This window comes from Lepidochelys kempii, chromosome 8, assembly GCF_965140265.1.
Source record: "Lepidochelys kempii isolate rLepKem1 chromosome 8, rLepKem1.hap2, whole genome shotgun sequence".
In the NCBI taxonomy this organism is placed as follows: domain Eukaryota; kingdom Metazoa; phylum Chordata; order Testudines; family Cheloniidae; genus Lepidochelys; species Lepidochelys kempii.
The window spans coordinates 65750210-65778153 of NC_133263.1; the positions used below are offsets into that span (position 1 = coordinate 65750210).

Consider the following 27944-nt stretch of genomic DNA (forward strand, 5'->3'; position numbering starts at 1 on the left):
ACTTCTTATTTACAGTGTCACCTGAAAGTGAGAACAGGCATTTGCATGGCACTATTGTAGCCAGCATTGCAAGGTATCTACATGCCAGATATGCTAAACATTTGTATGCCCCTTCATGCTTCGGCCACCATTCCAGAAGACATGCTTCCATGCTGATGATGTTCATTAAAAAAATAATGGGTCAATTAAAGTTGTGACTACTTCTTGGGGGGAGAATTGTATGTCTCCTGCTCTGTTTTACCTGCATTCTGCACATATTTCATGTTATAGCAGTCTCAGATGATGACCCAGCACATGTTTATTTTAAGAACACTTTCACAGCAGATTTGACAAAACACAAAGAAGGTACCGATGTGAGCACTTGACCCAAGGTTTAAGAATGTGAAGTGCCATCCAAAATCTGAGAGGGACAAGGTGTGGAGCATGCTTTTAGAAGTCTTAAAAGAGCAACATTCTGATGCGGAAACTACAGAACCCAAACCACCAAAAAAGAAAATCAACCTTCTGCTGGTGGCATCTGACTCAGATGATGAAAATGAACATGTGTCAGTATGCACTGCTTTGGATCGTTATCAAGCAGAACCCATCATCAGCATGGAAGCATGTCCTCTGGAATGGTGGTTGAAGTATGAAGGGACATATGAATCTTTAGTGCATCTGGCACGTAAATATCTTGCAATGCCAGCTACAACAGTGCCATGTGAACATCTGTTCTCACTTTCAGGTGACATTGTAAACAAGAAGCAGGCAGCAAATTCCTGCAAATTGAAACCAACCTTGTTTGTCTGAGTGATTGGCTGACCAAGAAGTAGGACTGCATGGACTTGTAGGTTCTAAAATTTTACATTGTTTTATTTTTGAATGCAGGTTTTTTTGTACTTAATTCTACATTTGTAAGTTCAACTTTCATGATAAAGAGATTGTACTACAATTATAACTACAGTTGAAGTCAGTGGAGTAATTGTAGAATAGCACTGGTATAATTGAGAACAGAATCTGGCAGAATCTTGTGTACAAACCAGTTCTTGGAAGGTACTGTAGGTGTCACTTGTTTAGTGAGAAAGGTTACACCTCCTTTCCCTTATTCCCTGGCTCTTTCCTATTATCTACACCTCCTTAAGTAGCAATAATGGAAATCAAGAGATGCAGAGCTTGATAGACAGGAGAATATACACATAGCAAAATTTAAATTAGAGCCAATTTAAGCATTTTGTGTATTTTAACGTATGCAAAAATCGGCACTATGGGATATGCAGCACATGGAAGTACAGAACCCTATGTGCATAGAGAGGTTATTCTAGTTGTCCATTATGACAACAGTGGTTCTTTCTGAAATTAGCATGTCTCTGTTGCACAAGAAATAAATATGTTCTCCATCTTATATTTAGTTGATTGTTAATAGACTATTTCTTATTGCAAAAAATAAATTCCATTCTCACTAGGATGAAGGTCCTCCTTCATCTTTCTTTTAGCAATGCATCTGTATGTGCTGTATTGATTTCTCTCAGGTTTTGATGTTGCTGTTTTCTAATAAATTTCACAAATGAGAGCTAATACAGTGGTAAACTTTATATATAGACTACTGAAATAAGTGTCAGCTGCAAAAATGGGGTAGGTGTGAGAAAAATGATGCAATAAATATCCAATAAATCACCAAGCAGGAGATGAACTTTAAATATTAGAAATCATTTTACATAATGCTAAAACACTTGTGACTCAAAGATGTCAATAAGGACTTTAATCAAAGGCTGTTGTAACATATTTTATAATTGCTGATTCAATATATTCAAAAATATGACTGGGACTTTTCAGCTTGGAAAAGAGATGGCTAAGGGGAGATATGATTGAGGTCCATAAAATCATGACTGGTGTAGAGAAAGTAGATGATAAAGTGTGGTTTACTACTTCTCATAACACAAGAACTAGGGGTCATGAAATGAAGTTAATAGGCAGCAGATTTAAAAACAAATAAAAGGAAGTATTTCTTCACACAACACACAGTCAACCTGTGGAACTCCTTGCCAGAGGATGTTGTGTAGGCCAAGACCATAACAGGGTTCAAAAAAGAACTAGATAAATTCATGAGGATAGGTCCATCAATGGCTAATAGCCAGGATGGGCAGAAATGGTGTCCCTAGCCTCTGTTTGCCAGAAGCTGTGAATGAGCAACAGGAGATGGATCACTTGATGATTACCTGTTCTGTTCATTCCCTCTGGGACACCTGGCACTGGCCACTGTCAGAAGACAGGATACTGGGCTAGATGGACCTTTGGTCTGTCCCAGTATGACCATTCTTATGTTCTTAAATAAAATCACCAACAGCGTTTTAAAATTCACCCGGCTTTGTCCTGTCTTCTGTTTCCCAACAGAGAACCCACTGGGCTTAATTCTGATTTCATTTGTACTGAAGTCAATGTAGTTACACCAGTCTACTAGTGTAAGTGTGATAAGAATCAGACCCATCGTGTTTTCGTATTTGGCATATTGGAAATAGAAGTAGATCTACTGAAGGGAAGAGAATACTTTCATTACCAAAAACTAATATGCAAAGTATGTACCTTTAGCAAAATTTTACTAACTATGGGCTCATCTCATGCATAGCTTTACTCACTTTAGTGGAGCCACTTATTGGAGTAAGGATTACTTACAGAAGTAAGCTTGCAGGAGCAGGGTCCTATGGACCAGATCCTGTAGAAGGCATCTTCTTGCCTCCTAGTAAAATATGTGCTGGAAAGTATAGTGTTTCTCTATACCTGTCGTTGTATCCACTCTGATACAGAGAAGTCCCTGCAGTGTAAGCAGAATTTCCAATTGAAACACAAAATAACTTTTTTTTTTTGGTAAAAGAAAAAAATAAAAGAACCCAAGAAACACACATTTATAATTCATCAAAAATAATGCTGGCTACAAGATACTGAATAATCTACATATACGCTAACATTGATTACAGAGACAGAAATCTATTTTTCTGAAAAGCTCATGCTAGTATTTTAAGTGTTGCATTTGTTGGATTATATAACACATATAAATATACAGCTATGACCTCATTTTAACTTTCAAATCATTTGAGTCTTCCTCTGCATGATGAGAGCTTTTGTTTACCTTTTCCTTGGGGGTACAATCTCCAAATTGTGTAGATTCTAAGCATCCATGAGGAATAGAAGTGCCAGATCTGCAGTCTGGTTGCCATTTGCTGCTCTCCAGGGCCCGTTCTGGCAGTATGGTGTCCTTACACATATATCCCTGTGCTGTACTCTTACGGGAAGAGGGAACCACATGAACAGGGTGTTGTTAATGCCGGTATTTCTGCAAGTTTGGGAGATAAGCATGCAGTTTAGAAATTGCCACACCTTGGGAGTCTCTCGGTGCCTGACTGTTGGCCTGTCCCTACTTTGCAGCGATCTTATGTGTAGGTGTTGATGGGCATATCAGAAGGGAGCATGCCACAGAGCCATTGCTCTCCGTTTGCACAGCTCCTACCACACAATTTCTTCCTTTCTGCCTGTGTAAGTGGAGGAAACCAACCCTAGATTACTAAAGTGAGTATTTGATCCTCAAGTGCAGCTTTATAAAATGCAAAGTCAAAACACAGCTACTGTACAAGAGCCCAGTATGTTGCAGCTGACTATACAGTACACATTTTTCCGTACTTTTTCAGAACAGTGGCAGGAGTTTGAATTATCAAAAGACAATGGTTAGTGGAATAGTCAGCAGCAAGAGCCCTGCATTGCATGTCAGAGTCCTAGGTAGAGCTGTGAATTGGTTTGCTGGGAATTCTGAAAAAAAATCATTTCAGGTCAACCCCAATTTTTTTTAAAATTCTCAGCATATTGAAAAGTCAAAAAACTGATTTGACCCCAAACAAAACATGTGGTTTTTTTTATTTTGAGCATTTTCAAATGTTTTAAATAAAACTGCAGGAAATTTTGAAAGAAAAATAATTTTAAATGAAAATGTTTCATTTTAAATGTTGAAATGAAATAGTTAGACTTCAGAATTTTTTTGATGTGAATAATCTGGCAAAACTGACATGAATTTGCAAAACTTTTTGCTGTTGTCGAATCTGCAACGTTTCAGCTGACATTCCCTCCCTCACCCCCACAGCTCTAGTCCTAAAGTCTATTCCTTAGTCCTGCATCTCATTCCAGGAGGTTGGTAGTGGTTGGGAGCACAGTGGATTCAACGTGTTCAGGCCTCGCTAAACAAAAGACATCATACATCACCCTGGAGCAAGGGTGACTTTGGAGGGGATGTTAGCCTCATGTTCCCCTTACTGTTAGCTGAGGGGAAGATATAAAGTAGGTGTCACTCTCCAAGTCCTCCACAGACTGAAAGGGGGAAGCCAGGGCTTGATATTCCAGACGTTTAAAATATCTTTAAAACTTTTTAAAAGGCCACCTATACAGACCATAAATGAGCAGCACCCAGCATACACAAATCATGATAAAACGTACAGTTAACTAGTATATCTATTAGCGCTGAAATACACGGGACTAGCCATTGCCCACCTAAGGCTATCCTGGGCCAGATTCACCATTGCCCTGCACCTGCTAGAGTCGTGCACAGAAGCACCAAGTGGATGTAAAATGCTACCAAATCAGAATGGATCTGATACTCACTCTGCACAAGTACAACAGGTGCAGGGCAATGGTGAATTGGCCCCCTAGTTTGTAAACATATTTCCTCTCCCTTAATTAGGGGGGGGCACTTTTATTGGCAGATAGGTTTCTACTACAGTACCAGTGGATGGCTGGAACAATCAGAGTTAATATTAAATCATTTTTTCTTGGACTTTGTAGCACTTTATTGCTGAGCATACAGATAATCATCAAACTTTATAATAGTGTTCACTGATTCAGCGAGTTATATGCATTGTCATTTAAAACCACATAGACAGCTATACCCTGCATTCAGAAGACAATGCTGTGTGCAAGAATTTTTCATTGTTACCAGCGACATATCAAGATGTACCAAACCCCTCCCCACCTATGTAACAATTTGTGAGCTACACTTGCATTCCAGGGCAGAAATTGGCCCTTCAAGTGCACTTGTCTTATAAAACTTTGATATGGGGGGATTTGCTTCACCATAGCATAAGAAAATGTAATAACTGCTTTAGCTATAGACCTGCAATGACTTTTGAGTGATCTCCAAACCACGCTTGAAAGAAAGTTCCAGCATCCCTTGAATTTCTGTGCTTCAGGCTGAACAGTTCAGACAGATGTTTAATCACTTCAGATTCACTGGGAAATGGCTATTCAATTGCCTAGGAATTAAAAAGCAACATTTTGATGTGAATGCTTCAAGTTACTTCTTGACTTTGAGAAACATAAGTAAAACCAATTCAACCAAAGCCAACACTTACAACTTTTTTATCATGTCAGTTTTAGATTTTAATTTCAGTAATTAGATACCCTCCTGAATTTTTACTAGCAATAGATCACAAAAATATATTGGCAGTTGAAGCAACTTAAAAAGCAACTTATGTTTGCATGAAATAGGATCCTCAACAAAGGAGCTGTAAAACTGGAATGCAGGTTGCGTTCTTTCGAAAAAACTTCAACAATAATAAGTAAAATATATATCTTTATGCAGTGCACAAAAATGTGTAATCCCTGAAAACTCAAAGGTAATTCATCAAGTTCCAGTTGGAAAACACTTCTTCAAGAGGAAAACAGAAATAGAGCTGCAGTTGTTGATTACAATACGATAAGTATTGTGAAGCGCTATTCTAAAAAAGAAGGTTTTGATACATACAGTATGGTTTTGATAAGGTTATAGTACATTTCAGCAAAACATACACATTTTTCTTCATTTTACTGTTTGCCAGTTTCAGCGTTCTTCTTCAAAGAAAACAAAAGTTTCTAATGATTAACATTCTGTGCTGTGGGAAGTATACACTGTCCAACAATACTACCGTTGTATTGCACTAGCCTCCCTCATCTATAACACCAGCATAGATCGTTTTTACGATGAGTAGCCAACATTTTTGAGATAAGTCCTTCCTTTAACTAGACTTGATAAGCATGTGTTCTGTATTGCAGTGTCAACAAGGACCTGCTCCTGCTCTACTGAAGTCAATGACAAATTTCTGTTGATTTCTTTGGGAAAGGATTGGGCCCAAATTAGGCAGGACTCCTCAGATAGATTTGATCCTGGAGGTACTGTGATGACACAATACTCAGAATCAGATCTTGCATTTTTGACAGATGTGTTTACCTCACACACAAAAATATCCTATACTGGATCCTTTTATGTGCTTTATACTGTGTAAGAGAAATCAGCCAAAATGAGTATATATTTAATATATTTCTCATGCATAGCTCATAGTTATCTCATAAAGAGCGCCAAACTTTTCTTTAAAAATAACTTTGAGTCATAAGTAATTTGCCCAAGGTTCCACAGTGAGTCAGTGGAGGAACTCAGGCATAGAACCAAAGAGTCCTATCTTCATACTTGCATTTGGGTAATTAACAACAATCTTAATTTTACTGGACACATTCTGAGCCAGTTCTGAAATGAAAAACTCTTAAATCCTCATCAGCAAATACAGGTTTGTGTCCTGCCATCAGCCAGCATGCAGAACTAGGGTGACCAGATGTCCCGTTTTTAAAGGGACAGTCCTGTTTTTTGGGACTTTTTCTTATATAGGCCTCTATTACCCCACACCCCCATCCCGTTTTTTTCACAGTTGCTATCTGGTAACCCTATGCAGAACACCCATCAGTAGAAGCTCCGTGTACAAATCAATAGTCAGCCATAGCCCACCATTAAGCTGGCCATGTTTTTTGTTTAGTATTTTACATGCCAGGCACTTTCCTCATAAGGCTGATATTTGGTTGTTAAATGCAGAGACTCCCACTGGAAAAGCAACTGATAGGCAGCATTATGGATGTTTTCTGCTGGGTGTTTGTGACAACTATGTATTTCTCTCTACTTACAGAAGGAGATGATACAAATAGTCCAAGCAGCATGAGACACAAGCTTACATCTAGCTCCCAGTTCTCTCACTCTAAGTCTCCCCTTCTAAACTGGCTTCCAAGGACATCACATGGACAGGGGTTGAGCTGAATTTTTTTGAGCTTTAAATCCTAGATCTCTTTACTCCCTTTGAACTCCTGTTGCCATGCTTCATTCCCAGGCACCCACTCACCAGAAGGTAGACTCCAAGGACTACACGAGGGTATTCTCTCTTCCCCTTAACTCTAAGCCGGAGTTAGAGGGTAGCTGGCTCTCTTTTCCTCCCCCACCTAAACAAGGAGTAATGACAGAACGAGGAGTAATGGTCTCAAGTTGCAGTGGGGGAGGTTTAGATTGGATATTAGGAATAACTTTTTCACTAGGAAGGTGGTGAAGCACTGGAATGGGTTACCTAGGGACGTGGTGGAATCTCCTTCCTTAGAGGTTAAGGTCAGGCTTGACAAAGCCCTGGTTGGGATGATTTAGTTGGAGCTGGTCCTGCTTTGAGCAGAGAGTTGGACTAGATGACCTCCTGAGGTCCCTTCCAACGCTGATATGCTATGATTCTAAACCAATGCATAAACTTGCACTGTTAGAAGGATGATGTTCCAGTCTCCATTCTAGTCTCTTCCCCAACCTGTGTGTGTCCACTTCCAAGTCAAGGAGAGAAGACACTGCACAGGTCCGTGCTTTGGCCACCTCTCAGTCTAATTATGTGTAACCTCCTCTATGGCCAGATCATCTTGCTCACTCATCAGTCCAATCACATCACACACACCCTTACACTTGAATCCTTCAAGTCTACATCAAGTCCAGGTTTATCATCCTTGCTTTCAAGGTTTTACCTTACTTCTACCTTCTTCTGTATGTCTTCTCTCCTCTCATCTAATAGTGAAAGTCTATGCACTGGTTTCCAGTTCACTTCTTAGTGTGATTCAAGATGATGTTGATAATATATAACGTCTTGAACAGTCTGGGACCCAGTTAACCAAGAGACAACCTCTTACCTTTCAGCCCACTAACCCTGTTAACATTTGCTGGCATGATCTTACTGTTGGTTCATAGGATTAAAGTTGGCAGGATGAGCAGTATGGCTTTTTCAGCAGAAGGCTTCCCTCATCTTGGGAATCCATTCTACTTATTGGGCGACCAGAATATGAGACGAGTAGCCATCAGGAAACAATGCTAGTGACACTTACTTACTTTAGCCCGGAGTTGATGTTGGTTATGGTGTATGTACATGTAATTTGGCTATTAACATACCCATGGAGGTAGTGAGGTCCTTGTGGTTTAGCTGTGCAATTTTAAAAAAATCTTTATATACCAGCACCTCGTTAATTTATTTATAGGCTTTATACACATCATTGATCAATCAATCATCTTGTCTTACCATGTTTTTTCCAGTGGTGGACTGTGGGGCTAAGTTTATTTCACTTATACTTCACTAACACCAATATCTTATGTGGCTCCTCCCAGTTTACAAAAGCTTACAGGAATATTCCATAAACGATCACATCCCGTAAGATGTAGAACACCACCACCTTTAAATTCATCTCTGTGTCCTTCTAATGCAAACTGTATAGCATTCTGCTGCTCTACCAGCCTCTCTGATAGATGCAAGAATCCCATGCACTGCTACAGACTAGGGACCGAATGGCTAGGCAGCAGTTCTGCAGAAAAGGACCTAGGGGTGACAGTGGATGAGAAGCTGGATATGAGACAACAGTGTGCCCTTGTTGCCAAGAAGACTAATGGCATTTTGGGCTGTATAAGTAGGGGCACTGCCAGCAGATCGAGGGACGTGATCGCTCCCCTCTATTCGACATTGGTGAGGCCTCATCTGGAGTACTGTGTCCAGTTTTGGGCCCCACACTACAAGAAGGATCTGGAAAAATTGGAAAGCGTCCAGCAGAGGGCAACAAAAACGATTAGGGGACTGGAACACATGGCTTATGAGGAGAAACTGAGGGAACTGAGGGATTGTTTAGTCTGCGGAAGAGAAGAACGAGGGGGGTTTTGAGAGCTGCGTTCAACTACCTGAAAGGGGGTTCCAAAGACGATGGATCCAGGCTGTTCTCAGTGGTAGCAGATGACAGAACAAGGAGTAATAGTCTCAAGTTGCAGTGGGGGAGATTTAGGTTGAATAATAGGAAAAACTTTTTCACTAGAAGGGTGGTGAAACACTGGAATACGTTACCTAGGGAGGTGGTGGAATCTCCTTCCTTTGAGGTTTTTAAGGTCAGGCTTGACAAACCCCTGCCTGGGATGATTTAGTTGGGGATTGGCCCTGCTTTGAGTAGGGGATTGGACTAGATGACCTCCTGAGGTCCCTTCCAATCCTGATATTCTATGATTCTATGATTCTGTGTCAAAAGAGATGCATCAGTTAAGTTCTCTCAAGAACGCACTAATTTGTGCATGTGTATTTTGCTTTTTCTCTACTACTTTTATGGGCTCTTGCTCATTAAATTAAAATAGGTGCAAAGTTTGTGAGCCACTGGCAGATGTTCACTGTTGCTAGTTTTATGAATCTTGTACAACAGCAGGAGCAGATTATGTGAAAACATGGTGGGGGGAGGATTGTGAATTTGTCATCTCCCAGCGCTCTCCCAGCACTGATTTTGTAATGAGATGATAAAAACTTGGGAGGTGAGCTTTGATAATGTTAGCTGCTGTTGGATCCTTCTAAAACCAGAAATGTAAAGTAGTTTGTTCACAAAAGTTGTTGCCTGTAGCTGAGGTAGATTTTTTAAAAATATATTCTATGAGCAATTGCATGAATGGAGTCACGTATTTTGGCCTCTTTTCCAGGTATGAGTTGTTACTCATGAAGACTGTATGATTAAACTTTGTTTCAGAGCTTGTTTTATTATGCGGTAAACAGAGTTAGAGACACAATAATGTGCAAATTGCAATTTATGTTGGAGGTTATTATATGTAGAGCATGGTTTAAATGGTTTTATAATCCTTGTTGTGCAGCGTAGACTACAGCAAAATGACCACAAAGCAGAGTTTCAGGTATTCAAATTATAGTGGCAGATTCTGAATACAGTTATGCTATTGTAAATTCCAAGTAATTCCATTTACTTAAAATCTGGCCCATAGGGTACATCTACACAGCAAAAAAACCACTCACGGCACCGAATCTCACGGCCCAAATCAATTGACTCAAGCTCATGGGACCTGAGCTGTGGGGCTAAAAATAGCCACGTAGACATTCAGACTTGGGCTGGATCCCAGGCGCTATTTTTATCTCCATAGCATGAGCCCCATAAGCCCAAATCAATTGTCCCAGGCTCTGAGACTCACTGCTGCCGGGGGCGGAGGGTGGGTTGCTGCGTAGACATACCCACAGTCTTTTCAGGGTGTGTATGAATGTTGTAATTTACAATCCTCTCTCCAGCTAACATGTTGCTTGGTTGAAATGGCAAGGGGTGTCAAATACACGTTGTGGGCAGAGGAAAAGAAACATTTTTAATACACACTCAGCCTTGCTCTGTGATCTGAACAGAAATGAGTTATCGTGGCCACACACAACATCGGGACAGAGCTGAGTTAGTGATAGCTCCAGCTTCACTTTGATCAGAAATATATCCATCTACTAAGCCCGCTCCTCTTTCTCTCCTCCGTCACTGTTGCCAATGGATATGTGAATTGTAGCTGATATTTGAGCGTACATATATTAACTTGGTTTGCACACTGTGATTGTAATAAATACAGCAAGGGGTTTTTTAACCCATTTAAAATTATTCACATAAAAACACGTTAGAAGAACATTTTTGCTAAGTCAAGCACTCAAAAGTTAGGGAATGCCAGAATAAAGGTGGTCTGTGCAACCCTAGTTTGTCCCCCTTGTGCATATGAATCATGACACAGTCTTTAATTACCTGATCACATACTATTTTTTCCACAGGACCACTGCCTTGTGCAGTGCACAGAATGGATGGTGCTACTGAATAAGAAACTATTCAATATTTTTTCTACATGTTGTTCAATATGTGGCCCCAGGCCTTATTTATTGTACATTTATTCAAAGTCTTCTCTGAAGACAGAAGTATTAATTTCCTTGTGGTGTTTTCTGTGGTGGTCACCACTATAGTATCTGAGTACTTTACAAATATTAAAGAATTTACTTTCACAACATGCCTGTGAGATGAAGGAACATTTTACAGATGTGGAACTGAGGCACAGAGAGATTAAGGTCAAAAATATCCACTAATTTTGGTGCACACGTTGAGACACCTAGGACCTGATTTTTTAGAGTACTTACCATAATATAGCACTTTATGTGTTCAAAGCACAGCTCCCACTGACTTCATCTGCAGCTATGAATACTTAGCACTTCTACAAATGAGACCCCAGAATCTCAATTCAGGCACACAGATAATGAGGAATACACTATTACTAAACAACTGTAAAAAGTCTGGTTCAAGTGACTTGGCTAGCATCACATAAGAACTCTGTAACAGAGGCAGGGATAGACTCCAAATTTCTAGGGTAGCATTCATTTGCCTTAACTGTGAGACCAACTCTTCTCTTCCCACAATCTCCCACCTCATTCACTACATACCTGCCAATATATGGTCCACTGGGGATATTAGTTGACAGCTCCTCCATGGACCTGTGAGCATGGATATGTACATGGCACAGCTCCCAAACTCCTCCAACATTTGTCCCCTTTGTGGTGAGAGGGAGACCCTGGTACAAATCTACATAATGTGTCAGGTTGCAGCTCTTCTTCCAGCTCCTCCAGAACCTCTTACTGAGTTCTCTCTGCATTTCTCCCCACATCTCCTGATCCTCGCACCCCATCCACCACCCTGCGTCACGAGACCTCCTCATCAACCTCCTTCTGGCATTGGCCAAGATGGCCATCAGTCATACCAGGAGGAGAAAGCTGGATAGGGCAGGGGTGTTCTGCAACTGTGGAGCCTATTTCCAGTCCCTTGTCTGCCACATCTCCAGGCAGAGTTCCTCTGGGCAGTGTCCACTGACTCCTGAGCTCCTTTGGGAAGCAGGGTGTACTGTTCGGGGCTCTCTGCCCAGTGTCCCCTTCTGGTTCCTAATATTCAACCTTTAACCTCACTCCCGTTCCTGTTTTCTCCTTTGTTGTCCCCAACAATCAATTGTAACCTGGACTTAGTGTCTCCCCCCTTTAATTGAGGAGGTGGGCCTTTAGTTATGAGCAGGCCTAGACCCGCCGGTCCCAGTATTACAAATAGTATGTACCTTCCAAATTCTGCAAGGTAGAAGCAGGTATCCTACAGTCAGCAATTTCTTCACTACAAAACCCTCACTCATCCCCAGAACAGGTCCATCTTGCACACTGAATGAGACAGGGTTCTGTGGAAAAAATAGTATGTGATTACGCAGTTAAAAGCCGTATCATAATGCATATGCACAACAAGGCCAAATTAAGGTTGCACAGGTAACCTGACTTCTGGCGTTACCTAACTTTTGGGTGGTTGACTTTGCAATTTTAATAATATTCTTTTATTGTAGATGTTGTGTGTAATTTCTTAGGTTTTTAAAAAACCCACAAAATTCCATCATGTGGCATCAAATTGATACCTATATAGGTCATCAGCAGGGCTGGAATCTCTACCACATATCTCTACCACTTAAACTAATGGAGTTAACTGATAACAGTAGTAGGCTGTCATCCTCTGTGAGGAGGATAGCAGGAGATGAGAGTGAGTTTTACAGGTATTGGTTGACAGCACTGCAATTGCAGCAGAAGCCCTGCTCAGCAGTAGGCTGGAACATGCCAAGTACAGACAGAATCTTCAGGAAATTTAGCTGCTAAAAATCTGAAAGGTCTGTACTGAGCATATGTGAACTGCAATTTTTCAAAGGCTTCTAACTTGACCAAATTTGGGCAGATTTTCCCGGGGCTGGAAAAAGATACATCCCTCATACAAAGTCCAAAGTCCCTGCTCCAAAGCATGGGAGAGCTAGAGGTTCTCAATGAAAAGGTCACCAGGATTTTTTTTAACAGGGGAAGAACAAAGCACTTTTCCCATGTTTCTTTCTTGGAAAGTGGTTGAACTGTTTTGGCTGAAACTTTCCACAACAATTTAGGCTGAGGCAGACAACCACCATGGAAAATTTCAGCCCAAATGGATAAAGTTTCACAAAATTATAAGCAACTGAAAACAGGAACTTATAATGGGAGGTGTCAGGCAGCCTTAATAATAGGCGGCACTACTAGCCAAGCTTATAATAAAAGCTTTCAGTTTCTTAGGCTAAGCAAACCATACAATTAGTACCACCCTGTTGGCTGTAGCCTAAGTCTGAAAGGGTGCAACTGATAAAAAGTTCATTGAGTCCTAGAAGTTAAAAATTGAAAAGACCTATTACATCACCTATTCCAGCTCTCCAGTTATGCAGGATTGTTCCCTGAAATACATTTTTCTAGTGCTTTGTCCAGTCTAGTTTTAAATGTATCAAATTGTGCAGTGTCCACCGCTTCCTTTGGGAGGCTCTTTTGCAGCCTAATAGGTCTGTCTCTCAGAAATTGTTTTAGGTAGATATTCAGCTTAAATTTTCCCATCTGTAATTTTGTTTTATTTCTCTGAATTATAAATATTTTAATTATCCTCAGTTCCTATCCATCAGTGGTGTTTACAGCCTTTAAATATTTGTTGAACCTTATCATGCTTCCCATTTAACTGTTGCCCAGCAAAGCCACTGTACAAATATGTATTTTTTTAGGGCAAAATCATGCAGTATCCTAAGCAAGCAAAACTTCACTTGGTGTTGGTAGGACTACTACTTGTAATGAGACTGTAGGGTCATGCCTTTAATCATTCCTTAAAAGTCAGACTCACACCCCCCCCCCCCCAACAATTGTGCTGCTTTTATATGATTCCCCTGCAATTTGTCTCTTTTTTATTTTTCTTTTTGGCCAGGAAAAGAAAGTCCAAAACTAAAAACAATATTCCAATTGCAGTCACACACATTTTCACTGAGAAATTCAGTTGCTGGAACCATCCTTGTCTGCAACACGGTGCCTCTTTACATAACCAACCCAAACTGCATTGCACGTATATACATTGTACTGCAAGCCACTTCTTTGCAGCCATATCATATTTTAAAGTTTTCTCTCTAATTTGCTATTCGCTATTATCACTCATTCTGGCAAACCACTTCTAGCAAATGCTGTTTTCCCTTAATTTTAATGATAGTTGGAGCAAGCCTTTTGTATTATTCAAATTTCAGTACTGTGCAATATTATGCCCCCAGTTTTTGAGCATTAATAAAGATATTAAATATGGTTCCACTATTCTCTAGATGTTTTACAATATGTTTCTCAATATGTTCTAAGTATAGAAATAAGATTAACAATGTGGCAATAAGAAATGATCACTCATTTTTTTTGAAGCTTCATCTATGACTATTATACAGTCATTAAAATTGCACGTCTGTGGCTGTTCATGTTGTATCATCTATGTCATCTGGGCCATTTTCTGTAAAAAAAACATTGACATTGTGCACTTTACCTGCATTTTTCTCTCAAAAAGATTATTTTTCACTGGTCCCACTACCTAATGCCATAGCATTGGTTTAGTTTTTGTCATGCCTATTTATTCAGACTAAGTTTTTAAAAAATGAGTGCTCCTAAATCCATAGCCTGAATTTCAAAAGTGCTGAGCACATAGCAACAGCCATTGATTTCAAATGTTCAGCACGTTTGGATTAAGTTGCCTAAATCAATTAGGAACCTAAATTCAGGAATGCATTTTGAAAATCTTGGTTTCAGTATACAGTAGCACCAGAATCCTCTAGGTTCATTCTGGCACTGTTTACTCTCTGTATTCAGGAAGGTGTACTACTCACAGGAAATTTACCCTTTATTTTGCATGTTTTTTCTTCTCCTCCCTTTTGGGAGAAGACAGACTCCTTTAATCTCAGCCTCTTCCAGTCTGTCTCTGACTCAGATTATAATTGCTATGTTTCAAAGCCTGGACAATATTCTAGGTGGTCAGAATCAGGACTAGTGTCAGATATGCTTCTGCTATTACCAGATGCAGTCAGTGATACAGCTCTTACTACTGTACAAATTCTCTGACACCTGCTTGTACATACATTTTCTTCTCCTGCCTGGAGTCACCCTGCTCCATTTTGTTTCTAGAAGTAAACCGTGGAGAGGAAGCATCCTTCCTTTTTCAGTGTAACACCACCACTGCTGGAGGCAGTATTTACTTCTTCCTGAGCCTGCTCCTTGTCACGGGATTAATCCTGGACCTGGGCTTGTCAAGGCAACTGGGTTTTTGATACTTTTCTGCTGATTCTCCAGTACTTCTAAAGAGTGAGGCTCAGTGGCAGGGAGATGGCTGCACTAGCACTGTCTTTTCTATGCCTGTTCTGTGAGTCAAATAAGATCCACTCCCCAAAGCTGGGGGGGGGGGGTTTCAGAAGGCCTAAAATTCTTTAATTACTTCTTTTAAAGTGTGTGTCACGCTCAGTTATTCAATTTATATTAATCCATGGTGAAAGTTGCAGTTTAAAAGAACATCGCCATAAGAGCATAATAGGCATATAATAATATTCAGCTCTTCTCCAGAGCTTTTCTCTCATAGATCTCAAAGCAGTCTAAAGGAAAGTGAGTATCATCTACATTTTGCAGATAAGGAAATTGAGGCATGAGGTCACACAGCAGGCTAGTGGTTGAGAAAGGAAAAGAATGCTGATCTCCTGAGATAAGCACCTAATAAGGTGGAAAAATAAAATTAATTGCTCAGTCATTGGCATTTCACCAGGTGTCCAGTATAATTTGGTTATTATGCTCATGGATCACCTTATTATAGCAGTTAATCAATTGTAAATATTCTACTTAACCATAGATTGTGCCATCTAATGACAAAGGCCTATCAGCTGCGATATCAGTGTTCTGACACCCATAATTATTGACATCACTTCAGTTCTCAAAACGTTAAATCTGAATATCTGAAACTTAACTAGACAACTAAAAAGGGTGGTATGCTACCTTCTTCTCCTTCAGCAATCTGTGCAGTATGAGTTCTGTAAAAGTTATTACCAAAGAAATATTATCAATTTTTCTGTTTGTTTTACAGGTTGATGACCAAATGAAGCTGCTTCAGAATTGCTGGAGTGAACTCTTAATTCTAGATCACATTTTCCGGCAAGTGGTACATGGGAAAGAAGGCTCTATCCTTCTGGTTACTGGGCAACAAGTGAGTGTTCAGACTCCAAGAGGTGTTGTTTTTTTATTAATCATCTTCAGAATAGCAGGAGCTTAACTAGATCAGAAGCACTTGTGTTCTGAAATAGAGAGATTGGCTACAAATAATGTAGATAAAATGACTTGTGTACTCTGTTCCTAGTCCAATGATTACAGTTAAACTTATAAAAGCAGATATAATTATAAGCACTTTGCTTTTCCAATCTACTTGTATACCACCATGATTGAAAGAGAGTAGACCTGAAGTGTCTCTCAAGAAGTTTTATTTCCTAGGGCTAAGATGGTTTCTGACAAAAACTAGGGTTTAGACCTGAGCAATAAAAATTTATTTTTCTTTGAGAATTCTGGTTTACTCAGAATAATCACTGGTCAGCTCAGAAGTTCCCTGCAGCTATTACCCAGTGTTGCTAAACAGCTTCTAAAAAAGTTGATTGTCTCCAGGCATCAGAGGTATAGTCTGTCTGACACAGCAAAAAACAGGCTAAATTATGAAATGAGGAAAATTGTGGGAAAATCAAAATAATATAGAAAGCTTTGAATCATTTATAATTTCCAAAAGCACAACGGGCTTGACAATGAAAATGAGAACCTATTAATAGAATACATATTCAGACTTTAATGGAACAAAATGTACAGTATCAGTGAGAGGTAGAGTGTGCCTGTACATTTGGTTCCTGATTCAAAGTGAAAACAAATGATGGTCCACTGGTATTTAAGTAACTGCAAACTATATTCCTGGGGGAATTCTGCGCTATTGCGCATGTGCAGAATTTATGTCCACCACAGATTTCTTTGCTTCCCTGCAGAAAAATGACTTTCTGACAGGGAAGCAAAGGAATGACAAAAGAGCAGTCATGTGACCCTCCCCAGCAGTATGCTTCCGGTGCCCCAGCAGCTTGCAGAGAGGTAAATCACTGTGGGGCAGGGGGCAGGACTGGGGAAGACCCGGCTGGTGGCTCCTACTCTTGCACTGGACTCAGCTGCTAGTCCCGGCTGGGCTGAGAAGGACTGGGCTTCCTCTTCCCCTGCATGGCATCCAGGGCTGGGTCAGACCCATCCCCCAATTTCTTTCCCAGCTGCAGGAAGCTCTGAAAATTCTGCCCTCTACCCCCTGCTTCCTGCACCCATCACTCCTCAGCTACAGTGGGAGGGATCCCTCTACAGGGAGCTGCTCCCCCATCTGCCCAACCCGCATGCATCCAGACCCCCTAATATCCAGCCAGCGCAGCCAGTGGAGCCATTATGGAGCCTCCACATTTATTTGACAAATAACATTTGCAGAATTTTGCAGAATTTTAAAATACTGTGTGCAGAATTTTTATTTTTTTGGCGCAGAATGCCCTCAGGAGTAAAACTAAGCTGCCTAGATTGATATGCACAATGGGAAACAACTCTTTTTTCCAACTACAGAAATACATCATGCATGGGTCTATGCTGTGCAGAATTTGCTTAGCAACTTAGTCATAATTTTATGAATGGAGGCCATTTCCCTATGCTCAGAAGAAGTGTTCTGCTTGCTATTAGAAAGTTTATCATCACAGACATGGTCTAGTGGTGCTAGACCAGGACTGGGCAGCCACACTACTCCCACATTCTAATCTTGGCTAATCCTGATGCCCTTTGCAGCATTTGGCAAATAACTTAATGTCCCTAGGCCAAGATTCTGCCCCACACTGAGATCAGCTGAAAGGAGTGGAATTACTCTGGGTTTATATTGGTGTCAGTGAAAGCAAAGTCGATCCTCTGTTTCCCCATCTGCAAAATGAAGATAATAGTAGCGGCTTACCTACCACACAAGGATGCTTATGATTTTTATGTTTATAATTCCCTTTCAAAATGGAAAATACTATCTGTCACGATGACACATTGGCAGTTTTCTATTCCTGAGGGTTGTAGTAAATTAATGTCTAATTTATTTTATGATTAACTTATTCCCTTGCATTGCAGCCATTTATATGCAATAGTAATTTCTTATTGCCTTGTGCACTTTTAGCCTGTACTTAAAAAAAAAAAAAAAAAAAAAAGGTGCTTGTGATACAAAGACAAAGCAGAAGATTTCATGACTATTGGGCAATAATGCACAGCAGGCTGCATAATAATTGCACTGCTTACAAATGATCAGAGTTGCTTGGAAAATTTATTTTTCCAGGCAAAACTAGAGTCTCAAAATATGACTAAATTGGACTGGTTGCATCCATTTTTGCCCCACCACTGACAAGCTGGTCTAATATGTCCTCTTTTCAGACCCAATTTCACCTACGTCTCTTCCAGCATTAGTGCTGCATTAGTTGGTGCAGTCACTCTCAGCATCCCCTTCAAAGAATTTCTCCTCATCCATTGAGCACTCTTCCTTCAACTTGAAATGTTCAGAGAATAGAGGGACCCACCCTGCAAGAACAACAACAAAAACCAATTTCAGTGCCTCTCCTTATGGATGGGCTACTGCTCACTTCACTCGTGCTGAGAACTAACTTAGTCTCCAGCTAATCTCCTACAGACTTTCACTGAGAAGTAGAGATGAACAGCAGCCGGATCAAATAGGCTATCCAAAAATAACAGCAGTCTGAGACTGCTGGTAATAAGACAGTAAATAGTCTGAAATCAAACACACATCTGGTAGATTCTAGGTATGCAGTCTCATCCTACTCTGATCACCATCAATATGGAATCAAATTCATTGCTAGTGGAAGTGCACACTACTCCATTGACTGTGCCTGTTTATGCTAGTGGCCTATCCTCTGGAACATTAGCAGGGAACTATGGGATTGCTCTAACTATGCCAGTATAAGTAATTTGCCACTTGTAATTTTAAAACACTCAGTTTAAAAGGCCATTCAGGACTAACAGAAACTATTTTACAGAGAGGCTAGCTGAGTGTTCCAAGGATCAGGTTTTAAATATCCAGACTTACTAGAACCACAAGTTCAAATCCTGGCAGGATAAACTCATCCCATTTATATCTGAGAGAGATAAACTGAAACTATGGCTTACTACGCAGGGAGAATTTTTGATAGAAAGCTTAGAAACTGTCGGCTTTACACTGATGCTAAAGATCCCACTGTGTTTTTAGTAATTCTGGGGCACCAATGTCCTAGACCAAAATACTTCCAACCTCTGCTATTGTGCAGCGTGCTGTGTGCTTGTTGACTGCTGCCCGGCACCCAAGATGTAACGGTGTGCCTCAGTTTCCCCAACAGTAAAATGCAGATAATGCCTGCATCACATCAATAATGCCTATATTAAGTAATTGTCATGACATTAAATTGCTCAATGTCTGGAAAGTACTTGAGTCATTTGACTGAGAAGCGCTATGGATATTATTTATCATTATCATCCTCACTATAAGCAAGATTATAGGGCAACATACAAGCTTTCAGGAGAAATGTTTGTGGTTCTGGCTGTCACTATCTTTGAGTACAAGCCCATCATTTTTTGTAAATGGAGTCCTATATAGTCTGCTTTGTTAACTTGGAGACATTAAGAGCTAGATTGTGACTAGCCCTGCAAGGTAATAAAGTTAAGAGAGCCCAGAAAGCCTTCCTCCTTGCACCTTTGCCCATGAGCTGGTTATAATCATAGCCATTATGCTCTCATAGGGGAAGGACCACTCCTGGCTAGTGATGCCAACCTTCTCTAAGGCCATGGGAAGAGCAGGATAAATAAGTGTCATAAACTTCACCTACTCCACCCCAGCCAGCAGAACTGGGCCAGTTGCATGAAGCACACTCTGTACCCTTTCAAAGGCTTCGAATCAAGTACAGGATGTCTAGGGGCTCTGGTTGGAGTTCTGCACAGCTGTACTGCCCTCTTTCCAGCCACATGCCGACCCTTGATAGGAAAGAGCAGTCAGTGGCAAAGCAGCAAGCCCTGGGGCTTGCACAGAAAGGCTTTGTTTTATTTATTTATTTGGCTGGAGTTTCATAAATAATGCGGGGGGGGGGGGGTTGCAAGAAAGCACTTTTTCAGATCATTACGGTCCCTCAGCAGTTCCTCATGGATGAGTTCCTTTCTGTGCACGTTTCATTTTCTGTACTAAATGCTGCCCCTCAGCAACAGTAATTACCATTTCAAAAGGACATAAACTAGCACAGGTGCATTTTACATCTCTTCAAATTTCATAACACAAAACAACCAAGGAATGAGTTGCACTGTATTCGTTAATTGTAAATCATTGCCACATTGCTTTCCATGTTCCAGGTTTCACAGGCTAACCGCGTGGTATGTGATGGTAACAAACCATTTCCCATTAAAGAGAAACTTTAATTCCTCCAGGGTTATGTGCTATCCTACTGAATTCTCTACATAACAAGCTGCTGTCATTTTTCTTGTTCTCAGAACTCAAGAGTAGACATTACAACAGAATATTATTCATTGTTCATGCATTTTGCTGCAGTAGTTAATGTGCAACATGAGATATATTGCCCAGGCTGCCAGGACATGAGTTATTCATTTTGATCTTACCCATGCTCCCCTTATAGTTGTAGTAAAATCCTCTGCTTTCTTAGTATGGTATTATAAATCTAGTTGAACTCCCCCTACTGGACATTCATCAGACAGCTGTGAGGGAATCCAACCACTGTATCCTGTGTGCTTTAAGCCTCTGGAGCATGGGTGGCCAACCTGTGGCTCCAGATCTGCATGTGGCTCTTCAGAAGTTAATATCTGGCTCCTTCCATAGGCACCAACTCTGAGGCTGTAGCTACAGGCGCCAACTTTCCAATGAGCTGGGTGAGGTCAGGGGTTTGCTCACTGCTCAACCCCTGACTCTGCCACAGGCCTTGTCCCTACTTCACCCCTTCCCCCAAGGCTCCCACTCCTTCCTGCCCTGTTCCCTGAGCCTGCCATGCCCTCGCTCCTCCCCTTCCCCCCAGAGCCTCCTGCATGCCACTGGAGGCATGGGGAAGGAGGGTGAGGTGCTGATCAGCAGGGCTGCTGGCAGGCGGCGGGGGAGCTGATGCGGGGCTGCTGATGTATTACTGTGGCTCTTTGGCAATGTTCATAGGTAAATTCTGGCTCCTTCTGAGGTGCAGGCTGGGGTCTTCAGACACACTCTTGTGATGCAGATCTGTCTAGCAGCCCATCCTGAGAGCGGAGACCTTGTGATCCAACTGCCAAGACCCTGGGACCAATACTGACCATTCCCCCTGATTCTCCTGTAGCTTAAACACACTGTCTCCCAGAACTCCAGTTGTGTGGGTGTTCTGGGTCCACAGGTTAACTCTTCTAGGCACGTGAGAGGCATAACACAACACAGACAGATTTTGCACAGATTTCTAAACCATCATTCTTCCTTTAAAAACCACAAGAAATGCACAGATCTATATAAAAATAATGAATGCTACACACATTTCCCTGCCTCGATTTCTTCACCACTCTAGGGCAGCCTTTGGGCTGAGGTATCCTCTAGGCATATCCAGGATACTTCTGCTGCAGCTCATGGCTTTACTGCTGAACCAGGGAGTCTCTCGCTTTCTCTGACGTTAGTTGTTCTAGCAACTAAACAGAGAGCACGCACATCCCGCAGCTATGAAAGCATGCCTGACTCATCTCTTCCTACCTAAACCTTCCTGCCTCTCTCATTCTGAGTACCTTTAGTTTATATGTCCCACCAACAACAATATGTCCTTTGTTCTGCTTCTGGGGATTTTCCACTGCTCTAAATGTCAGTCCCCAGTGGAGGGGTTGGAAAAAACTGGTTCTCCTTGCATCAGCCAACCTTCTTAGCATACCTATTATGTGGGCAGAGTACAATCATTATGGTTATCTACCCTCCATCATCCCTAGTCTGGTCTGTATGTGCTACAGGCCCTGTCAGCACATGGTGAATTCCACATTTACATAGAGGTATTCCAGAATACAGTATTTTCATAAGAACAACTTCAGAGCACCAGTCTTAATTCATAAAATTGTACAGACAGATTACCACAGATCACCACATTTGGTCAAATCAATTCAGATAAAAAACAATGACTCACAACTTTGCCTAAAACTCAGACTTCTTTGAGATATTTTTTAAAATTTTTGACTGGTTGGCCAATTGACTGAAACAGGTCACATGATTTTCTATCCCCAATTGGGTTTATGAGGATGGGCTGTAATTGAAATCGAAGATCTAAACAACGTCTAGTTTTGAAGCAGGTTAAGATCTGAATCTCAACTTACATCTGAATATTGTGGTTTGAACCCATCTCTTGGTGAAATACTTTGCAGCTTTCTTTTAATTCCCCATTACTATCAGATGTTGGCAGGGTGGGGAGTGGGTGGGCTTTTTTATGCGCTGCCATAATCTCTGGTGGACACTTACTCACCTCAATCGTATTAGCCAAGGCCTTTGGAGACCAAATTTGCCTCAAGATCCACCCTGATAGCACATAGTTGATGGAGAGAATCTGGGGGCACAGCTGAGCTTCCTAGGTGCTGGCTACACACAACTTCATGAGAAAGAGGAATCCATTTCAGAAGCAGTGTCCCATGGCAGCAACACCTAAATAAAACTACAGGAGGAACAGGAGAAAGAGTTGTAGTGAGAGAGAAAAAAGAGGCTGTTAAAGAAGGGACATAAGTGAATTGTTCTTCTCTTTCTCCATTTTGTAAAGAAGGAATGAAAAAATATTTCAACTATAAACCCCAGTTCCATTCAATAAATATCTGATATATACTTGGTGTTACAGTTGTTCAACTTTTCTTAAAGTGCAATTTCTGAATTTGTCCATCCCATGTGTTTAGGCAGAACTTTCAAACTTTCCAACTTGCTGCATGTTAAGGATATGAGATTTTGTTTTGCACTCAGCCAATATTATTGGAAGAAATTTTAAGGACTGAAGTAGGAACTAAATGGTAAATAGACCTTATGTTAGTCCTCTATACAGAGGTGAATTTCACCCCTAGTCTATTAGTGAAATGGAATCCACAGCCAGTATATTGCAATACTTAACAACAAAATGATGATTACCCTTGATTTTTATAAAGGAGGCATATGGTAATGACGTTAACTTTTGCATGAAATTGTTCTGAAAAAAAAATGGTATTTCTTTTTGCTTTCTTACTAACTTTGTGACAAGAACACATTGCAGTCAATGCAGCTCGTGGTGGTGTAAATTTAAAAAGAGCATCAGCGCACAGAGCATCCAGTACTAATTTGTGCACAAGCGGCCAAATCCTGAAGTCATTACACAGGCAATGGGCTGCAGGATTTGGGACAAGGTGAATACAAACAGTGTACAGCAATGATTGTTTTGTGTTCGGTTTATTGTCCTCTTGTGTTCAGGTTTGCCCAAGTCTCATCTGATCTAGCTATCTCTGACCAAAAGGGAAGGAAAAAACAGAACCTTAACCCACATATTTAAAACAGTGTTAGGTTTGTCCTTAACAGTCTCTCATCTCTGATGATAAAATGGTGTGTTCATTCCATCTGTGCTAAAAGTTTACAGTGACACCTCAAATTACACAAAACTCACCAGACTGTAGGCTTAATTACAAATGCCAAATTCAGGTCCGTCTAAAGGTTTGCTAAGGATCCTGAACCTTTTAAGTAACCCTGGACCAAGATTTTCAGCAATCTTGCCATGATTAGTGTTTGCTTAGGAGGCTTTGCTATGTTATGCATTCAATACAAAACCAGTTTACTACTGAGATTTTGAGTTTGAATAAATGTTATACCAATAAAATAAAAACCAGCAGGATCTTATTAAAGGGGGAAAGGCAAAATACCACATTTATTGTGAAAACAGAAAGAATCATAGTAAACAGTTAGTTACAGCTATAACATTCCATTCAATTTCATATTTATTCACACATTCATTCATACACACACACACACACACACACACAGGTTCTGCAAGGTTATCATCATAGTTACCAGCCTTAGAGTTGCTCATGCCAAGCCACTGGCCAGGTGGCCTGGACATGAAGAGGGAGCAGGGACTTGTCAGATGCTCATCTGATGCTCCTGGAAGTTGGTTTGCAGAATCAGACCCCAAAGTTCTCACTTTCTAGAGTCCATTTTTATAGGAATTTCTTTCTATGCCAGTCTATGGGAATTGCTTCATCATGCTGTTGCTGAATCAATCAGCAGATGTCACATTCCTGATGGCTCTGTGCTGCCAGATGTTATTTTGTTCTTTGGTTCTCCCATTCTTGAGGCTGTTGGGTGGATTCCAGTCTGCCCTCTGGGGGTCCTCTGGTTATTTCCACTTGACGCCTTCTTCAGCCGATGGACACTGGATTCTTAGGCTGGCACCTCCCTGATCATTCAGTTATTATCCACACCAAGCATCCATCCACATACATCCTCTATCTCTATTTTAATCACAATTGTTAACAAAGCGAGATGAATACAAGAAAAGGGTGGGGAGTCTCTGGGTGCTGTTTCTATTTTACAGAGTATTGCTTTGAGCCTTTCTCTGTGTGAGTAGTTGTTGTTACAAAGAATTGCTTGGAGAACACAATTAGCAGCTTGCAAGTTTCACACAGAGGGAGAGAAACAGTACCAAAAACCAAGAGATCTCTTAATTAGTAATAGCCTGGAATTTAAACTATGGGGAATCGAACTCATTTGTGATTTTAATACAGAACTTCTTTAATATGATCCAACATCTAAAACTCAAAAAAATATATAGGGATGAGGATCCCCACAGCAAGGAGAACACCTTCTATTAATCCCTGTGAACCAAAATTGCTGTTTCACGCAGTTTTAACACCTAGACCCTTCCTTGGGAAATGTTTTCCTTTCTCATTCTTTAATACAGTGTTTCCAGAAAGACAAAGAGGGTCATTGCCAAACCATGAGCTAATGGACTGGCAGTCTGGTAGCAGCACCACAAGGATGGTGCCAGTATAGGTCCCATATTAGATTTCAAGCTCTAGAACCAACAAGCAATGGGAGCATTTCAGAAGCAATATCCCTGGAGGGAGTGGACACTATATCATTTCTAGCAACCCCTCAGGGCAATTGCAATAGTGACACTGATGGTCTCCAGAGTGAGCATAGACAGTCCTCCTCCAGTGGAAGGAGATTTGAAAATCTTTGAGAATAGGGGGGAGTACAAAGGGAAATGTTAAATCCTTGGGGTTAAAAGCACCTCCTCACTACCTATCAGTGGGAAAATAGTGAATTAGTATGACACTAAGGCATCTATGTAATCATTCACAAAAGTAGAAAGTTCTGATCTCAGATCTAAACTTCCCTGAAGTTCTGGCATGTTCAGACTCAGGGATTTGGTTCCAGGCCATCTCTATGTAGGTTGTACTCCAAGGGGAGGGTCATTTGTTATAGTAATTTCTGTAGTAATTTTGTAGAGGTCTCTGAGCAGATGTGATAGTATTAATCAAGATAAGGTGAGCAAAGGATGGAGTGGGCTCTTTAACAATGTATTGTGGTAACTGAGTTAGCCAGGTCCTGCATGTTACTTTAACATAATGTTTATAGTGTTGTTAATTTGAAGAACCTGATCTTGGTCATTACTTCTATAAAAAAAAATAAGTAATTGATTAAAACTGCTCTCTGTACAGCACCTTGAGAATACTTTTACAATGATAGGTTTTATAACAAAGTCAAATCAGTCACTGTAGATAATAGATATATGGCCCAATACAGGAAATTGCAATCTATTCCTATCTTGAGGTACTAGTGGTCTTTATAATGTAAGTTAGACAAAACAAATACAGTACTTTGAAGTGTTATCAGTTTTACTATTTGCATATTATAGCTAATTAGCAACCACAATAACATCATTCTAAGGGAAAGGTCCACTGGCAACTTAATTCATTATCTTCTATTATTGTGTACCATGTTAAAATGTCAGACATCTTACACTGTACAAGTCATCACAATTTTAATTAATATAACTAAAACTGGTTTAACTATACCTTCTGTCTTTGTCCAATATGAGCCCATCTCAATTTATATAAAACAAAGGCAGATCTAAAAATCTGAAGCAAATATTTATGAACAACATTAAGTTACTGAGCTAAATTATATATGAAAAGTTCTAAATGAGCTTTAATAGCTATGTAAAAATGTAGTGAAAAGTGAAATGTAGTTGCCAGTGAAAGGTATACAGTCTCACGCTTCAGCAAACAATAGAAACATAATTATGCTTGTGATATTAAATAATCCTTCTCTACAAACCATGCTTGTCACTATAGTATCACATCCTTATGAGAAAGTTTCAGGTATGAAGCTAACTTATGTTAAGTCACCTGCCTGTCCACCCCCTTCTCCCAAACACACCCGCTTATCCACAAACAGTAAATTAATTTACTAAATTATATATGAATTAAATGTCACTAAACTGAAATTACATTATCTCAGCCAGTCAGAATGTCCAGTTGCTGTCCAGTTATTGATCTGTAACTGTAGCTTTATTCCTCAGTTATGCAGTTCCTGGCACTGGTTGAAGAGGATGTAAAATTCAGTGGTACAGTTGGTATTTTATAACTATACACTGTGAAAGTCACTGTAATCTACTAGTCTGGGGACAATTATTAGCCAACTAAAGGATTAATTCTTGAAAAAGGACAATACAGTGATTATGCAAATCGCTACACTATGACTGGCTACTGCACCCCATCCATAAGCATTCAGCAAATATGACCACTCAGCTTCAATCTCCCCACTCACATGCTTCCCCCACCAACCCTCTATTTCTCCACCTGATCCTAGATGTTAAATACAATTTAACTTAAAAAAAAGAATTAATTTTAGTGCAGGGAAGGAGCCAGATTGTGCTTTTACGTTTTAGGATTTGTATTAGGATCTGTATGAAAGAGTTCTATAGCAGCCGAATCCTTTGTGGCATTCTGGCTGGCTCAACCAGAATTCCTCCTGAGGAGCCCACTGCAGCAGGATCTCTGCTGCCCCACAAGAGGGTGCAGCATACTCTCCCCTTCAGACCAGTGCTGCTCTGCTGTCCAGTGAAAGGGATGAGGACCTCATCTTTCCTAATCTATGTTTAAGAGGCTACTAGTCCTAGCGAGAATACCACAAGACATTGCAGCGAACGCCGTTCTCTGGGTGGCTTGTAACATCTGGGATAAAATTCCACCAACCGAGGGGTGGAAGCAGCCAAGAGGCAGATCCCCTATTACATAGGTTCATCAAATCTGTTCTGATGTTGGACTCTCAGGCCGTCAAGCCCTTGCAGCCGCGCAGGAACAGACCAAATGGCGAACGACTGCTACGACCAACTGTTCGGCTAGGTCTTGAAGAAGTAGTCCTAGCTAGGCCTTCTGCCCCCAAATGCTTGCTGGCACCTGTTCAGGGCACAAAAGATTCATTGTGCCACTGCCACAACCCCTTTTGCTTGTGGACAAGGCCAGCCACAAGTCAAGTGACAGGCTGGGGAGAAATTCAGGCAGTCCTGGGCAGTAGCCGGTCAGAGCACCCGTGAGATGGAGAGCACAATTATTATACTAAATCATAAGAGCACCAATCAATTTGATGGTCCCTGTTAACTCAGTCGTATTCATATCTTGGCTTTCAGGCTCAAAGCTTATTTAGCCCAGAATATAGTTTTCCCTTGTAAACAAGATTTGCCTTAAATTCTTACTTAGGCAAAACCTCTCATTGACTTCAGAGAGATCTTTGTGGGTAAGGATCGCAGAATTTGGCCTCATCTAAGTAAATACCTTACAACTGTATTGATCAACTAGAGATTACTTGATCTGGTTTCCGGTATAAGTTTTCCCAAATACATCACTTTTCACAGTTTTAAGATGGGATTTTCAAATGTACTCAGCTTTGGCCTAACATTGCTCCCATTGAATTCATTGTGACTT

At 40.6% G+C, this 27944-nt stretch overlaps 1 protein-coding gene across 1 annotated transcript in view; it reads left to right on the forward strand.

The window, feature by feature from the left end:
* Positions 1–27944, forward strand: part of NR5A2 (nuclear receptor subfamily 5 group A member 2) — a 99649-nt gene that overhangs the window by 38528 nt on the left and 33177 nt on the right. Inside the window, exon 5 of the mRNA XM_073356777.1 lies at positions 16039–16158. Within this exon, the coding sequence (XP_073212878.1) occupies positions 16039–16158 (120 nt within the window). The remainder of the gene's footprint in view (positions 1–16038; positions 16159–27944) is intronic.